The sequence below is a fragment of the Colius striatus genome, chromosome 2, assembly GCF_028858725.1.
Source record: "Colius striatus isolate bColStr4 chromosome 2, bColStr4.1.hap1, whole genome shotgun sequence".
NCBI classification, from domain to species: Eukaryota; Metazoa; Chordata; class Aves; order Coliiformes; family Coliidae; genus Colius; species Colius striatus.
The window spans coordinates 103,713,188-103,731,840 of NC_084760.1; the positions used below are offsets into that span (position 1 = coordinate 103,713,188).

At 42.0% G+C, this 18,653-nt stretch overlaps 1 protein-coding gene across 3 annotated transcripts in view; it reads left to right on the forward strand.

The window, feature by feature from the left end:
• The first annotated feature begins 7,515 nt into the window (after positions 1-7,515).
• Positions 7,516-18,653, forward strand: part of GRM1 (glutamate metabotropic receptor 1) — a 179,624-nt gene continuing 168,486 nt past the window's right edge. For 2 of the 3 annotated variants that reach the window (XM_061990263.1, XM_061990264.1), the window contains exon 1: positions 7,579-8,278. In XM_061990263.1, the coding sequence (XP_061846247.1) occupies positions 7,579-8,278 (700 nt within the window). Of the gene's footprint in view, positions 8,279-18,653 lie in introns of all 3 variants that reach the window. The other variant, XM_061990262.1, reaches the window with a different exon arrangement.

Sequence of the window (18,653 nt, forward strand, 5' to 3'; positions counted from 1 at the left end):
GAGAAGAACCTTCCTTGACCTACTGGCCACACTCTTCTTGATATATCCCAGGATGCCATTGGCCTTCTTGGCCACGAGGGCACATTGCTAGCTCATGGTCAGTCTATTATCAATCAGGACTCCCAGGTCTCTCTCTGCAGAGCTGCTCTTCAGCAGTTCAACCCCCAGCCTGTACTGGTGCATGAGGTTGTTCCTTCCCAGATGCAGAGTCTGCACTTGTCCTTGTTGAACCTCATGAGTTTCCTCTCAGCCCAACTCTCAAGCCAGTCGAGATCCCACTGAATGGCAGCACAGCCTTCTGGGGAATCAGCCAGTCCTCCCAGTTTGGTGTCATCAGACAACTTGTTGAGGGTACAGTCTGTCCCCTCATCCAGGTCGTTGGTGAAGATCTTGTTCTCCCATTCTTTATTTACTATTGGAAACTTCAAAAATAGGTATTTATGGAAGCTGGTAAAGTATCTTGTATCCAGTATTACATAAGCAGCAGTAGACTGTAAATGAGAAAAGTAACGTTCTAGGATATTAAGCATAAATTACATTTTTGATCCATTAATTTGAACTTTTTTTAGAGCATTGGAAAGGCTTTTTAAAATGTGTCAGATATTTGTTACATATGGTTTGATTACTGAACTGATTCTTTCATCACGTGTAAAATATTCCCATTTTGGAAAGACTCTAACCCTTTCTGTCTCTGACATTTGTGATTTTTCATATAACTTTTTTTTGTCTTCTTTTTGTTTTGCAAAATGTTTACAAGGCGAATACATGGTAAAATGAAGTATATAAATAAGGGCTAGTAAATACAGAGCTGTTTTCTTCAGTGCTAACTGTAGTCACTAGGGAATTTCAGAAATGACTAGTTACTTGCAGCTTTCTCTCTGAGCAGTTCAGAGATGTGTTGTTTTGCAGAACAGTGTGAGAGTAAACTTTTGATCTTCCCAAGTTACTTACTCCTTTTGTACCTGAAATTTACAGCATTAAGGCTTAGTGATTTACTGGATCTAGGTCCAGCCTGAAAGCTGAGGTGGCTGGAAGAAGCAGGAATACCTTTCCCTCATCTACATGGCAAAGACTTCCTTTCCATATGTAGGTGCTACAAGTTTTCTATGGTACCAACTTGAATTCCTAAAGGTCATGGTTTTACACAGAGCTGTCAAGAAAATAACTAGAAAATTCTGCCTAGTTGATGCTTTAGCTGCAGCATTTCCCACAAACAGAGTACCAGATCTTCTCCATAGGATACAGTGACTTCTAGTTAAATTCTTTGTCCTGTTTGTTAGTTACAATCTAATTAAGTAGACCTATTTACTTGATTTGTATTAAATCCCATAGATCTAAGATATTGTCTGTCTGTCACACTTACATAAGCCTCTGTCTGGTGAGTTCAGCCAGAATGATTCAGACTGACATTTCTGAATTAAATTAGAAGTCTGTGGATTTTAAATTGAGAGTCTGAAGCTCAGAAATTGTAGACCTTTGACTTTCAAATGCACTTTTCTCTTTGGCCTGATATAGCATAAGCTTGTTGGTATGCATGTCCCAGCACAGATGTATCTATTTACTCAGGTTGTTTCTTTGGAGATAATTTCAGGGAAATCAGGGGATTTCAGGGCAAGAGAGTTTTATAAAAATAATCAAGCTGGATAGAATTGGTGTGTGTGTGTCTTGTAAATATTGTGTAGCATTTTGGCCTAGAGGGCACCCTAAGTACATTTTTCCAGTTAAGAAATAAATAAATACAGGAATGGTTTGAAACATTATCCGGGACTGAAGAGTCACATTGTTTAGCAAAAGAGACATTCAGCTGACTCTCTGTTCACTCTTTGGGAGTGTCTCCATAGCCTTCAGAGCACCAAAATTCATAACTGAGTTTTGCAAGAGTGGGTGCCTGGGAAACCTCCAAGCTTTGAAACATGTGCCCTTTCTGTGAGGAAGGGAAACCAAGTGCCTTTGGCTATCATGTGTCATTGCTTGGACAGTATAGGTTTGTGGCAAAGAAATCATTTGTGAGATTGGTTTCCCTTGAGGGACCAGGCCCTTTCTCTTCTGGAGCACTCTCTTCCAGTCTCTCTCCTTAATAGTTGGCATGAATCACTTCTGCTGAGAGGTTTTTAATACAGTGTTATAAAAGCAATTCGTTACTTATTTTAAAATGTAGAAAGAATTAATCTTAGCTTATTAACGGCTCTGATAGCCAGAGATGGAAACTGCTGAATGTCTGAATAAATCTAGCCTATTCATCACTTCATCGAGTCTGTAATCCTTAGAGAGTGTAAAAAATTTACAAGACATCCCTGAGTGCTGAATTTTGCATTGATTTGGATCTCACAGTTATTTGAAAGACATTTGAAATCATAACCAAGTAGACAGTTCCCTCATGAATAAATCTCTGAGGAGGGATTTTGTTTATTTTAAAAAGGATGTGAAATCTCCTAAGCCTGTAAAGTATGTTCAAGATACTTTGACTCAAGACAGGGAACAAGAGGCTTTCTGGTGACTAGCAATGGAAACTTTTAAACTTCTGAGGATACTTGTGGAGAAGGTTTGTCTAAGCCTGTCCAAAAACAAAACAAAACAAAAGAGCAGAAGAGAGTAACCCCATATAATCACAGGTCTGTGAAAAAGCTATTGTTAGGCTCTTTGTAGGGCACAAGTGAGGCCTAAACTTCATGGGTTAATCCTATTTCATTCCAATGGATATACTAGTGCAAGGAACAGCTGAGCAATCAAACCTTTATGAAGCTTCATATATATTGACATTGATCTGTTAATATTAATTTCCTAGCAGTTACAGCAAGTAAGTATGAGTAATCAAAACCATTAAAAATGCTGTTTCTTTATCTAACAGACAGGGTGACTTAAGAGCTTAAATATAAGAAAAGAGTGTGAGAATGATGTTGTAGCTGGGACACGTTTTAGATGAAAACCTATGAGAAACTTTTGGTCTGCTAAAAGAAAAGGAGAAAAAGTATTGAATACTTTAGGAATATTAACATCCCTGTTTTGACTGAACAAATCTACTAGATGATGAGGTGACTTTAAATCCTTGTTTGTGAGCAAACATTTCAGTATCTAATAGAGGGCTACCTATGCATGTTTTGCACTCACACTGTTTATATATAGTAGATGGCTTTTTTAAATCATGAGTGGAAAGCATCTGAGTGAGCAGAATAGAAAGGACTATTGACAATTTATAAAACAGCTGGTATATTATTTAAACTGTCTTCAGACAGGAATGCATAAGCTTTCTACTTGTTTCCAAGGCAGAATAAAATTGTATAATTTTAGCAACATTGATCCTTGCAAAATAGCTTTAAATGTCCCAAATAATTTAGCCAGAGAGTCTGCACAACTAGTCAGACAGTCTGATTTTTCTCTCTTGGTAGGAAGCAGAGAGGAGAGGAGCTGTGTTTGGGAAACTAGGAGTAAGGGCTCAGTAAAACAGGTTTCAAAGCTTCAGTCTTGCTACTCCAAACCATCCCCTCTTTGATATAATTTTCTGCAATACGCTAAAGTCTCTCATTACAAGTGACCAGAACTTTTCCAAAAGAAGACTTGCTGTTGAAAGAGAAACATTTAACTGGAATATGCCTGTTTTAGAAAAAAAAAAACCCAAAAACCCCACCAAAAAAACCCCAAAAAACAAAACAGAGAAAAAAATCTTTTGAAGAAATACTGGAACAGAATTTCCATTTTAAGCTGATGATTGATTTAATCTGATGCAAAAATAATGACACACTGTGCTACATGGTATAAAATGTTTAAATGGAAAACAGAACAAAACACTTTTGATGCCATCAAAATAGAATATTTCAATCAACCTCCAAGTGATTTTTAAATTGTGTTTCATGGGAGACTGAAAATTGTTCACTTCCTCTGTTTAAGGAAGGAAAAATGTTCAACATCAGGCAGTTTCCCATGGAAAACAAACATTGTTTACAAGCCAGCTCAAGCCATTGCTTTTTTCATGCCTTTATCCTCTACTTGTCTGAGGGCAGCTCACATCTCTGCAAAAGTCAGTCCCATGCAGTGCTCTAAGGATGGTTACCAGATGATGAAGGTACCTCATGTTAAGAAATCTGGGAAGTCATTGCATCATTGTCTGTTTCTGAGGTTAACGTGTTAGATCTGTGGTCAGGGATAGGCTTTGGATATGTAGGAGACAGGGGCAGAAGGCAGTGAGAAGACCCTGGCCTCTTTGGGAGGATGAGCACAGTAGGGTCACATGGTGCTACTTCCCAGGGGAGAAGCCTTTGCTTCCACCATGGCTACTGGGGAAGATTGAAGCCCCTGCAGTCTAAAGTGCCTTCTTTCCCTATCCCTTCTAAAAGCTTCCTTACATCCCTGGTGTCTTATGAGTCCTAGACCTCTGCCAGCTCTCACCTGTTCCCACCTGCTTCTGCAGGGATTGGAGAGGCAGCAGCTCAGGCCATGGCTGAACCTGGTGACCTGGTCTCCAGTCTCAGTGAAACATCGGCCATCACAGGAGGGAGAACAACTCTGTGTGACAGCCATTCATGAGCGTCAGCAGAATGATCTGCTGTCTTTGCAAGCGCCAGGTTGGAGCAGATGAAGGCTATGAGGTGTTAAATGTGAGGAACATGGAAGCATTTCCAAACACTTACAGAGGAACAATCTTTTCATTTAACCATTGGAATCATTTGCTGATATATTTCAGGTAGAGGACAGAGACTAAAGTTTTATTTAAAAGTTTTATTAAAGCATGGATGAAAGGGAAATTCTTTGTCCTTTATGTTCACACCTAGATGCCCTTCCAAGACTGGTGCTGGCAGACCCATTCTGAGCTGGGTCTGTGGTAACCTGGGGAGCTTCATGCCCAGAGACAGAGGACAGAGAGCTCCTCTGCCCCGCCGTCCCCCCCACCCCCCCTGAAAAGTGGGCACCAGCAAACCTCTGAGCTGAATGTTCCATAATGAACATGCCCCATGGATAAACACAAAACACAGGCAAATAACTAGTTGTGTGGCAATAAAAAAATGTGCAAATATTGACAGAAGGGGAAGACACTCCTGAGACAGCATTCGCTGCAAACCCTTTTCTGAATGAGCAATAGTTAAATGTTTGTCCTTGCCTCTTTCTTTCAAAAGTAGGGCAAATATCTATAGAGTTCCCAGCGGGGAGGTAATCTAACTTTAACTTTCATACAGTCAAGTAAAACACACGAGACCTGTGTTAGGGATGCAAGCAGGTCGTCTGAATTATGATTATTCAATCTGGTATTATTTTAATCTACCATGCTTCTCACGTGCTTCATTTAGATTCATCTTGACCTGAAAACTGTAATATTGATGCCTTTATCTTTGCAGGTGATTTATCTTATTGCAGTATTTTTTTAAAAAATATATAAAAATTTATTTTGATACTCAAACCCTGACCATGAGGAAAACTGGCACATTTCTCTGTCTCGGGTCTCCCGACCATGGTCTCGTCCCCTTCGAGCAGCAGTCTCTTGCTTTTGCTCTAGCTGTTGCTAACTGTGGCAAGAAGATAATGAATTAAGAGCGGCGGGAGGTGAGATCAAATACCTCCCCTGCAGCCGCAGCCCGCTTCGGGCGGCTCTTTCTTTCTCGCTTACAAGACAATAGACGAAGAATTAAGGAGGGGGAAAAAATGACTGATCCTTCTGTATGAGATAATGGATGAGCCCGGGATGACCTGTTTTTTTCCTTGCGCTGGAGCGGTGCTGAAGACAGAGGGCACCAGCGCCCAGCCCACAACCGTCGCCCCGCCGCCAGCGCGCCAGCTCGGGGCGGCCGGAGAGCCGCCAATGCCTGCTTCGAGCGGGTAGGGAGCTGCTGCCTCAGCCGCCCAGGTACGTCTCAGGGAGAGCCCTGAAAGCAGGCAGCGGGGACCAGCCGTGAGGCTGCCCGTAGTGCAGGCGAAGCAGGCTGAAGGCACTCTGGAGGCGGGCTGCAGGGCTGCCCGGGGCAGACTACCTCGGGCGGCGGTGCCTGCCTGCATGTGTGGACGCACGGCCAGGACGGCGGCTCTCCTGCGGGCATCGCCTTCCCCATAACCGCCCCGCGGCAGCCCCGGCCACGGCCCTGCTGCCTGCCGCCGGGGAGGGACTGGAGAGCGGCGGCCGCTCAGAGTCGGTGTGTGCCACCGCTGGCCTCGGTGCCGAGTCGGGGTGTGTGTGCATGTGTGCGATCGAGTGTGTGCGTGTGTGTGCGCGTGTGTGCATGCGGGGACACCGTGGCAGCAGGGCCCGGCGGAGGGCAGAAGTTTGGGGGAAGCGCCCAGCGGTGCTCGCGGGCGGGCGAGCTGCCAGCGTCGGGGCCAGGACAGCGGGACACTGGGGCAGCAGGGTGCCGGGACAGCGGGGTACGGGTACAGGGGGGCATCGGGGCAGGGGGTGCAGGAGGCCAGCGGGGCATGCGGACGAGGGGCCAGCAAGGGCACTGGGCGCAGCACCGTGCCGGTGGCCGCGGCTGCTGGGCGCTGTCCCAGGTGCTGACGGCGCCGCCGTGCAACAGGGGCCCTGTCCGGCCCGGCCCTGCCGCGCTCCCGCCTGCCAGGGCGGCAGCGGTGGGAACCGCGACGCTCCCCTAGTTCCCCCTCCCCCCTTGTCCCTCATCTCTTTCTCCCCCCTTCCCCCTCCTCTTTATTTCCGCGACGTTTCAAGCCTCCAAGCCCAGCCACTGAGTTCATCACCTGTCCCCGCCCGAAGTCTGCATTCAAGGTTGGCGTGCCGGTAAGGCACATCAGGACTTTGCCCGCGGTTGCCTTAGTAACTAATATGCATTTTTTTCTCCCTCCTGTGTCCCTGTCTGAATTAAGGTTTTGCTCCCTACGCACGGAAAACTTAATCTAAACTGTAAAGCTATTCTTTTCTTCCTCCCTTCGCTGACCTTTAAATGACATTTCCCGTCGCTGACAGGGCAGGTTGCTCACTCTCTCTTTGCATCTCCTTTCTGTATTGGGAAAGGAAATTCTTGAACTGAGAAAGATGCCTTCAGGTAGTTAGAACGGGAGAAGAGAAGCACTAGCTATCCCGCTTTCAGGGCTAGGGCTGCTGCGGCAGCGCTAGGACTCTTCTCCAGTGAGCTCACTGCCTCCTGAAACTTTCAAAACTTCCTGGGGGTGTGGGAGGTGGAGAACGCTGTGAGGGTGCCGGACAAAGGTGAGAGAAACGGCCGCCTTGACTGGAAAAGCAGATACGAAATATATGAACTTAAAGTAACGGAGTATGCATGATTGTATGTCAAGGCAAATAAACACATATTTTAATCCTTCTTTCGAGAACCTGGCAATTTGCCAAAGCACTCATCTCTAACTGTGCGAGGCTACTTTATCCAGCACTGGTTTGACATCGATTTCTCGACTAGCCTGTTTTATTCCCTGTTTCTGTGCCACCAGGTTAAAAGTCACTAGGATGACGGCTGCCTTGGCACCTTCGAGAGCAATTCTGTAAGATGTCGCTGTGATGGTATTTGGAGCAACTTGGACGCTGGTGGGTGAGAGCAGATGCCATTTGTTACATATCCTTAAACCATGTGCAGGCAAGAGGAGCCCATGAAATTCGTAACTTGGGTCTGGATGACATCGTGCAACAAAATGATTGGAGTGATGCTGGTCTTTTTCCCTGCTCTGCTTCTGGAGATGGACGTGCTACCCAGGAGCGCCGGGCGGAAGGTGCTGCTCGCCGCAGCCTCCTCGCAGCGATCGGTGGCTCGGACGGACGGGGATGTCATTATCGGGGCCCTCTTCTCTGTCCATCACCAGCCGCCGGCTGAGAAGGTCCCTGAGAGGAAGTGCGGGGAAATCCGGGAGCAGTACGGCATCCAGAGAGTCGAAGCCATGTTTCACACTTTGGATAAAATTAATGCCGACCCGGTCCTACTACCTAACATCACCCTGGGCAGTGAGATCCGAGACTCTTGCTGGCACTCCTCAGTGGCCCTGGAGCAGAGCATCGAGTTCATTCGGGACTCCCTCATCTCCATCAGGGACGACAGGGACGGAGGCACCCGCTGCGTGTCCGACTCGCAGTCCCAGCCTCAGACCAGAGTGAAAAAGCCCATCGCGGGAGTCATCGGCCCCGGCTCCAGCTCAGTCGCTATCCAGGTCCAAAATCTGCTCCAGCTCTTCGACATCCCCCAGATCGCGTACTCCGCCACCAGCATCGACCTGAGCGACAAAACGCTCTACAAGTATTTCCTCAGGGTGGTCCCCTCCGACACATTGCAAGCCAGGGCCATGCTCGACATCGTCAAGCGCTACAACTGGACCTACGTCTCCGCCGTCCACACGGAAGGTGGGTATGGGGCAGCCCACAGCCTTCTCCGGCCACTTTCCGTGCGCCCCCTCGGCGGAGGTGACGCAAGGCCGGGCCGGCGCTGGGCCACCCTCCGGGACTCCGGGGCCGACTGCTCCCCGAGAGACCGCCGGCCGCTGCCACCCGAAGGGACCGTAAGGCGAACGGGGAAAAGTGTTGGAGTGGGGTGCGGGGGATGCGTTTTGCTCCGATGCGGGCGGCGGGAGGGGTTTCGGCAGCGCCGGAGAGCCCGCCGGGAATCGGGCGTCTCCCCGGCGGTCCCGACCCCCGTCCTCGTTCCCACACCTTGGAGCGGTTCGTGTGTTTCTAACTACAAGTTAGCAGCGGTGAGAACCTAGATCTGGAGCTGAGAGCGGCCCTGGCTGCGCCGTCGTGGAGTCCGGAGGTTGCCCGTGGAGTCGGTGAGCGAGTCGTACTGCAAGGCTCGGTCGTTGCCACCGCGGCAAGTCTGGCATTCCTGCCTGAGCAAAGCGGAGACACGGCTCGGCAGAGACTCCAGGATTAGTTGCTCGCTTTGCTGCCCATGAACTCATTTTCTGGGACTGTGAACACAGAGGGAAGAAACTTGAAAATCCCTCTGCTGTCCAGGTAGCCCCTGCAAAGCCGTGTCCCGTGGGAGGGAAAGGGCAGAGGCCAGACTGTTAGCAGGTCCGGACAAGCACGTTTTCATGCAGCTTGAGCAACAGTAAAAAATATTGTCCCAACAGATTTTATTAATTTTAAATACCAAAAGTAAAATATAAAAATAAGGGTATTTTAAACAGGAGGTTTATAGCTATACTGGTTTATATCTAGGCTGGGTGGACCAACATAAATTACAGAAGTAATTGCATTTATAGGAAGCAAACCCTTGTGATATATTATTGTGACGTTCCTGCTGTTCAGTTATGGTCCTCAAAATGGGATCTTAAAGTACAAAATTGCAAACCTGACCACAGTATTGCTATACTTTTGCAGCTATTCTGTTTATCTGATTGCATCTTGTGTTTGGATTTGATTTATGTCTCCCTTTGGTTACTGAGCTGACTCCACACCTTTCATTCGCACAGAGATGACTAAGTAAAAAAGAGTTAAGAACGTATATTAGCATGAATACTTAAAAGAATCTCCAGGAAGAGTTGTATATATAGCATTCAAGGTGAATTAGATTAAATCGGACACCTAAAACATGGAAGTGCTGCAGTTTTGGTCGGGGAGGGGGGTGGAATGAAGAGCAGGAAGCAATGACCTGACATTTGCAGTTCATTTATGCCCTGTTCGGATGAGAAAACGAACTGCTAGCGAGAGTTGGACATGAGCTGTTAAAGATTCGCTGTTGCTGACAGTTACGATTAGATCTCGTGGAAGGCCAGGGTGAAAAGTAAACATGAAACGGGCAAATTCTTTGTTGATGTAAATTGCCATCTTTCTCTTCAAGGCACTTCGGGGAGCTGTGCTAACTCACAGTGCCTGAGGAGCTGCCTCAGGGGATCTGCACCCTCCTTCTCACTCTAGCTGTGGCTCTCCTTAATATTAGTGAGCCTTAGGTCTTTTGGAAAAGACAACAGTATTTGAAGGTTATTTGTTCATTTATTTTTAGAAGATTATTTTAAGTAGTAATTTCAGTCATTACTCATTAGAAATTTTAATTAAGTATCTGTTTTGATGAATAAGTTATTGACATGAAAAATGCCTGTTTCAAGACATTGTTACAGACTTTGAAGTGATACTTTGGAAAATAGTGGATCAATTCTACCCTACAAAGCAACAGCTTCCTCTTAGGAAATGTCACAAGGATTTTGCAAATTAAGCAGCTGGAGATTTGCTTTTAAAAATCATTATTAATCTGTATGTGCCATACCTTTACTGTTAGTTTTAAGCTACAAATTCCACTGGAAATATGTAGCAAGCTTCAACTTTTGTGTTTCCAGAAAGATAGTAACCCCATTGCAATTGCTGCTTGGTGGATTCCAAAGACTTTTCTTTTTAATTTTTTTATTTCTTTAAAAAAATCTATTTAAAGTGAAGTTAATAATATTGGCATAAGTTGTTATATTTATCGTTTCAAATCCTATGAATTCACCTTGAGAGATCTACTTGCTGGTTTATTAAAGGCAGGATCATTCTTTGCAGACAACACAAAGCCATGCTTGGATAATAGTCTGCGTGAACAGAAGCTGCTCCATCCGTGCTATGTTTGGAAATATGAGGATGAAGTGTGGTTAGAAACATTACTCCTCCACACTTACTCATAGGTCCATACACTGTCTTTATGGTGGGCTGCAAAATATGCTGGGAGGAATTCTAGGGTATCATGGGTTGGGAAATCATTTCAGCATGGACTGTAATAAATGGCCAGGAAATGCACAGATTGACATGATGAAGAAGTTAATCGTTTCACCTCTAAGTACTTCAGATCCAATCTGGTCACCTCCTGAGAGCAGAAAAGCTTCTTGATTCCTATTCGACTGCTCGTTCTCATGGGGATGGACAACCCTTAGCTCTTGTAGCCACCCAACCACAAGGGGATGCAATGAGACCACTGAGCTGACTGACTACCTATGCCAGCTTGCCACTGTGCTTCACAGGCTGCAGTGGCCCAGAGCAGGGTCACAGAAATAGCCCAGAAGTGATGACCCCTTCTCAGAGTCTGAACCACCCAACTCTTCTGTTTACCCTTCCTCTACTTCTATACTTTAGCTGGAGTTATTTGGATGCCCAAAACAATACCAGTCTACATAATTATATCTTTATCGAAAATCAGAAATATTTTGGTGCCCATTTTTCTCAACATTAAGACTGCACACGCCATGAGAATGAAGATAAGAAAGTCACCCATGTAGCATGATGTCTTTAAGTAGTCCCCAATATCCTACTTTGCTTTGACGTGAAAGTTTATTCTTCATGTGTTAATACAATAGTGTTAATTAGTTGTGATGACATTTAGCTATATCCAATCTCTATATACTAGTACATTAAGTTGCATGGAGGTATGCCATACCTGTTGTTTTGGGTTTTTTTGCACAGTTTGAGAAGTATAATCACTGTACCTGGGTAGAAACTTTTTAGTGAATAAAATCTGCTTTCAAAAGCTCACATAGTACATTGCTTTTATATTAAAATTGACACATAAAGCTCCACATCAAAGAAAAAGAGTGAGTTACTGTGCTTGATTCTTTTATTATGTATCACAGTTGATCTTAGTTGCACATTTTTCCAGAGCATGCATCAGTCATTAAATGATGTGAGAAGTCTGTGCATCTGCAGGCAGAAAGCTATGTAACTGTATAGTAGCTGCAAGACATTTTCAAGGCCCTCAGTTTTTTTAAGGATTCTTCAAAGACAATTTAGTGTTGGAGTTCTTGGTATGTGTACAGCTTGACTCTTAGTCTTGGAAGTCATTCTTATCTGGATGCGTAACTCTGAGCCAAGGCATCCTATGAAAAGCAAGGGCACTAAAAGCATGTGTTAAGTTGGGCACAATTCCAAGGGTGATAAGGGCAGAATGAGCTAAGCTTGCTAAGAGTTACCTTCCAAGTGAGATATTTTAGTCTTCAGTCAGGTGTTATTCTCAACTTAGTAGTCAGCCCCTTGTTATTTGGTAAAACTGTGAAGAACTATGAGGGGACACATCCTTCTTTGCGTGGAGAACAGACCCTGAGGTGCCTCTAGGATGAGGCAAGAAATGCTGAGATAAAATTTCTGTTCCATCATATTAACATGCAGACTTCATATAAAGACCTTTGGAAATGGAAATACACCAAATTTTCATTGTTTATAGATTCATTTTGCTGAGAGCACTGAGATATTTCTGGTCTTGATCAGTTTTGCAAGATTTGTATTGCCAGGCTGTTCTTTTTTGTTGGAGGATAAGGCTTAAAATGAACTATGACGAAGCAGATGGCACAACTGTAAATGCATCAAAGTAGATGGTAGGTAGATTATCTTCACAATGATTTTTGATAACTTGACTGCTGCATGCTCTCCACTGTAGTAATGTACAGGAAACTCATAAGTATAATTATATAGGTTGTAAAGAGGATAGAAGGGAGTGAATCTTGCACTTTATTGCAAATTGATTCCTTTAGGAGAACTCAGTAAAGCAGCTAAAAAATAATACTTCTGTTTAAAGATAAGTGGGGCAATATACGTAAAATAGCTCAAAAGAATAGTTTTCATACATTTTTTGTGTTTTTTTCTCACAAGATGTTGCTCCACCTGTTTAAAATTGCTATATTAGTAATTCCATAGTGTCACTCAGTGACACTTTCTGGTAAAATTATGACCAGCCAACCCAGAAAAGTATGGCTAATTCAAATGTTTGAAATTTCTGAGTTCACAAATATTTCTATAGGTACCAACAGTTACCTATAGCTCTGAAAGGTTAACTTTATGAAGCGTTGTGAATTATGCCTGAGATGTGTGTTCACAAATATATATTCCATTCAATTTTTTTTCTCCATTTTTAACTATCTTCACTAACCATTTTCAGAGGCTCTGATAGGGAAAAAGGAGAGAAATATGTCCCAAGGAGGACACAAATTACTTTGAAAACAAGCAGGGGATAGAATACTCCTTACATTGGATGTATTAATTGTATGTATTAGAAGGTGCTGGGAGAATCATTTACATTGATTGAAGTTGACAAAATGATTGTGGGTGACAACCATCATAGAGATGAAGAGAAAATCCTTCTTGAAAATACATTACTTTGCAGTACTCCTGGATTCACAAATAACCTAGCATTTCAACTAAACAAGTGGCAGCTGCATGAGTTAAATCATTTCAAAACAATCATCTAACTTCCGTGCCTGCCTTTTCAGCAATATTGCTAGAGTTCATATTTATCAGTCACAACCATAGTTTCGTTTAATTTGTGCTTTACTTTCAGTTTTTTTCCCCCTTATGCCCTTGCTTTCAGATTTTTATGTCCCACGGTCCTTGTAAACTCCTGCAAGGTTCTTGTCTTGCTGAAGACTGTTTTACTATTTTAAAAAAAAGTTAAGTGATCTTGGCTTTCTTAGAAAGTTGTGTGAAAATTGCTCTAAAATATTCCTTTGAACATATGGTTCATAGTGTGAAGGTGCTTGTGTTTAAGTTTCTTAGACAGAAAACCAAAAGCTATGTGAAGTAAAATCATATAACCAGAAGTAGTGTCACCATTGAGAAAGATTCTTCAGGGGTCTGATTTATCAGTGAGCTGATAAATGTAGTGGAGACCAGAAGCATTGCATATGCCACATGCAACCCAGAGAAATGCTGATCAAAGTCATTACTAACTGCTGTTCACCGACCCATGCAAAACAAAATGGGGATTTCAGTGTATTTTCTCAGTGCCAGGTGTTCAGAGCATAAGCCACCATCACAGATGGCAGTAATTAACACCTGTGCTGACAGTCTGAGTGGGAGGGCCAGAAACTGATTGGACAGAAGCTACAGTAGCATTTCATCTAAAGAAACAATCCCTTCACCGATAGGTGCCTAAGGGATGCTAAGACATGTCACCAGAGATGGATGGAAAGAGGTATGCAATGCATGAATGCCATTCAGTGGGTAACCAGCTTGGTTTTGATGGCTAATTATTTGGACTGTTTCTTTTCCCACATACTTATATTGCTATTATTATTATTATTATTATTATTACTACTACTATTATTACTATCTATGTACAACTTAAAGAACAATTTCTAGATCTGGCTTGTTTGTCAACACAGTACAAAGTTGGCCATTTAGAGAGGTGACAGGAGTCTTGTGGTCTTTGAAGTCATAGTAGCTGTTACTGCCTATTGAGCTGAGGCCCAGGTTGCTGTTCATTACAAAGGAGTGACCATAAGCAGTTGTTCAGGAAGTCTAGAGCAGTATAAAGTCAATTTACATCAGTCTTAGTTCTTTACCAGTAAAGAAACACTTACAGGATGATGGCCATTTTTTTTAAACCCTGTCCTGGTTAGAATACTTCACACTGTAGGGAAACGGTTTGTTAAGAAGAGTGTATATATAAAGACTCTTAGTACTAATTACTTTATGTGGAAAATAAACTGTCTTTGGCTGAGGAAAGGAAAGAAAAATCAAAGAAATACTAAAACTGCTGTACTGGTCCTTCACTAGTGGACTCAATATTGAAAGAAGAGCAGTGCATATACAGAGAACACTTTCAAATGTGCAGTGTGTATCAAGTTCCCAAACACTAGGGCTACCAGCCGTCAATGGACCTTTCCTTTATGAAATTGTTTAATCCCTTTTCATATCTATTTATACTTCAGCATCCATAGCACCATAACAATGATTTCTATAACTTAATTGTATGTTTTATCAACAAGTGTTTCCTGTTTTTTACTTAAAACTGTTCCTTGATGACTGCATCACCTTCGTATATTCATACAAAACTTTTCATCATTTGTTAATCCTGATCATTTTTCTGCACTCTTGATTCCAATATGAAATGCAGAGAAACAGTGCTATATTCAGTATTCAGGCTGGGAGTACATCACAGATAAAGTCACTGGTGAGGTAATGATTTTAGTATTCTCAGACTTTTCCTGATAAACTTACTGTAGTCTAGTACCTTTTTAGCTACCATGGTGCACTGAATAAATACTATCAGAAAATACTTCAAAATTATCACAAAGCCTTTTTCTTAAATGGTAAAGCCTACTTCAGAGGCCATTATACAGGGAGTTACCTCATGTCTGTTACTCTTCTTTTATTAACACAAAATTGATTTCCTATGCTTTGTTTTCTATTAGACAATTGTTAATTCAGGACCTTCTGTCCCATCCTGTTTTGCCTCAACTTCTGTCAGAGCCTTTAATAAGGGACCTCATCAAAAGCTTTCTTAAATTCCAAATTCTCTATAGTGATTGAATAATTCATGAGGTTATTTACTTTAAAAAAGACGTCTAATAAACTTTTGAGGTATGTATTTTCTCTGCTAAAGCTGTGATGGTTCTTCCCTAATACAGCATATTTATTTGTGTATTAATACTAGTTTTGTTCTGTTTCCCACCAATTAGCTTTGTGCAGAAATATCTTAAGTCCATGGAAATAACACATCTGTTGTCCATTAGATTGCCTCCTATGCCTTTGTAACTCTCTATAAATTCTGTTAAAAAATGAAAATTCATACATGAAAACATAACATTACTTTTTCCACTTTTCTACTTCCATCTGGTGCAGTATTAAGGCCAGTTTAACTGTTGGTAACATACCACAACAGAAAATCGGCTAATTTTGGAAATTTGTAAAGTCCACCTCTAGATTTTTTTGAAAATACAGTCTATTGTCAACTCTGAGACAATGGTTCAGTCTTAACCTACATAAAGAATGACCTTTGCATGAGAGCCATCTTATTTGCCTTCACAGTCAGTGCAGACTGTGCAGAAAGTCATTAACTTTCCTGTTATGGCTTTATCTTCTCTGAGTGCTCTTTTTATATAACTGGTAATCACTGAATATCAGGCAAGTTTCCCACTTCTGTAATATTTGAAGAACAGTGGGTTCTTAGATTCTATGCATTTATGTTTCAAAATTCTTTCTTCCCATTTTGTTATGGTTTTGTATTTTGTTTATCAAGGTATACTCTATTCGCTTTCTCTCATTCAAATACAAATTAGACTTTAAAAAGTATTTTATATTATTTTATTTTATTTTGTTTTGTTTTGTTTCGTTTCATTTTGTTTTGTTTTAGTAACTAGGAAATGTACTTTCCTGCTTTTTCATGATGCTTTTTTTGATCATTTTGGAGCTTTGGATTTCAGCCTTTTATGTGTTTCTGAGTAGTCCCCATGTAATCTACTAATATTTCACTCTTTTAGCTTCTCCTTTTTGACGTCCTTGAAATTAACTTCCTCACTTTTATATAATTTGTTTTGTTATAAATGAAATTTTACTGTTACTGATTTTTCATTTCATATCCATTTTTTTTCTGTCCAAATATTACTAGAGTACAGTCACAATTACAGACTAGTTTTTGGATAGCTGGGTTTTAATAAGGTCTTGTATAGCGTTCAAGACTAAATCAAGAGTTGCTTCATCTTTTGTTGAGTTCAATGAGCAGATGAGTAACACACATAAAAAAGAAATCAATGCACAGCCTGTAAGAGTTGCCTTTGTTTTCCTTTATCTAACCTACAGCCTGGCAGGACTACATACAGAGCCAGGGTGTGTGAATAGCACATGTGGAGTAGTTTTTAATGAAATGTGTTGTGGATCCCAAGCTGTTCTTTCCCCTTGTGATGTGCCACTGCCTAAATGGCTGATGTCTGTTAAAAAGCTATTTTACTGAAAAGTCACATTGTTTGTCCTACAGTACCATGGTCCCCTGTTTGAACAATTTCTTTCTTGAACTTTTTTAAACAAATTTCTTAAAGTATATTTAAATTACTTTAACAGCCAGCAATGACTTGTAAGTCCCTTTGCAGTTTGATAGAAATGTTGTGAGGATAGGTATTTGGCAGTTCTGGTAGACAAAGTAAGGAGGGTCATGTCCCGTGCTAGTGTAGAGAGCAAATGTAGCTGTAAGGCTCTTGATCCAATGCTCATTGAAGTTAGTAGGTGGTCTTTTGTTGAGGCCTGAATGGGCCTCAGCATCACCATCAGGTATCTTTTCAGGTTGTGGAGCTGACATTCCTCAGAAAGCACTAAAAATCCACAGGACTTGTGAATGCCACAGCTAGAAGGATCTCATAGTTTATTGAAAGTAGTGTAAAATTGTGTGAAAGCAAACTATGTTGCTTGAATTTGCATATATATTAGAGGATATTGATATATGTAATTTTTTCCTTCCAACTATAAGATTGAATCTAGTTCACTTCTTCCCATACAAACCCCCCACTGAATTTAACTCTTGTTTCTCTTTGCAAATAGTTCAAAGAGCAAACCTTCATTTTCTTAAATGCAGGCACAATTTGCAGTTTTTTTGACCAGAAACTTTCCTCTTTATTCATCTGTGGGTACAATTGGATTTGTACAAGCTAGTAATTTTCCAAACCTTTATTGAAACAAAACTCATCCTGGCAAATAGCAATAAGAGCCAGCCATGAATATTGCTGAAATGACAGTTATTTGAAATCTGAATAAGTGTTCATAAATGCTTTCTTAAAATGTCTGGCCAGGCTCCATTGAACATTGAATGTCTCCTGCTATGTGGAGTAGAATATAAAAGATAAAATTGTAATTAATTGTCAGCAAGTGAGAAAGCCTTTCATGCTTATTTATATAAGCCTTTCTTAACCACATGGTGCTATGGAGAGGCTTTAGGAAATGGAAATTTGGCATGTAGATCATCATGCTGGGTATTGAAAGATGGTGGCGATCCTCCTAGTGAGTACAAATTTGACTGACTGCAAACTCCACGTATGTAAATCTCAGACCCTTGCCCAAGCAGCAAATACATGGAACTGGATACCAACAGTGCTGTAAAGCAGTGCTATGTTATCAGCATTGCTAAAACTGGTAGGTTGATTTCAGAGACTAGAAAGTTAAAATCCACTCCCGATGAATGGTTCAGAATGGGTCACAGCAGTGAGCTGATGGCATTCTCTTGCCGGATGCCCTTATTTGCCAGGCTATAATAACCTGGAAGGATTAACTCATATTCTGGGTCAGATTAAAAACTCTATAGCTATATGAAGCAAAGTTTTGATCTGAGATAGTTGCTCTGCTGGAACAAAAGTGTTGAAGATTTTGAGAAGTGGAAATAGCTAGGCAGCAGTCCTGGCAGCCTGGGTATCACTTCTTTCTTGTTCCTGTGCCCCTCAAGGCAGTAGGGTTGCAGTCCTCAGGTGTCACTGCATTCCCTTGTGAATAGTCTTAGCCTTCCTCTTTCATGTGGATACTCTTTCTCCACTGTCAAGTTTGACCAGGACTTCAACATCTGTTAGCTCAGTCTGTGCATACTAAGAGACACAGTGCCAATGCCAGTCACCCAGAGACCAAATTTCTCCTCATTCCCATGGAGTGCCAACCTGTAGATGAAACTGCAAGAAAGATTTTCTAATAGTAGATTTGTCACCAACCTCAGAAGGAGATGGCCAACATTCTGTTAAACACATGGCCCTAGCCATGCCTGGAATGGTGTCCTGCAATGTTGAGGTCTTGCAAAAGGGCAGGATAAGGATGTAGTAGAAGTTTGAGTCTGCAGCATGAAGATAGTAATGTGGAAAATTGATATTATGAAGTTGAGTGAGGCAATGGATATTGATTTCAATACAGTATGAAACAGCAAAAAACGGACAGTGTTATACCAAAAATCCAAAGACAAATGAGCTGTGCTGGACAGCTCTGGCTATCAAGACAGCAATCTCCAGAAAAATAATAAGGTGATGATTCAGGATTCAGCTGCCAAAAAACTGTAATTAAACTAAAATCAATCATT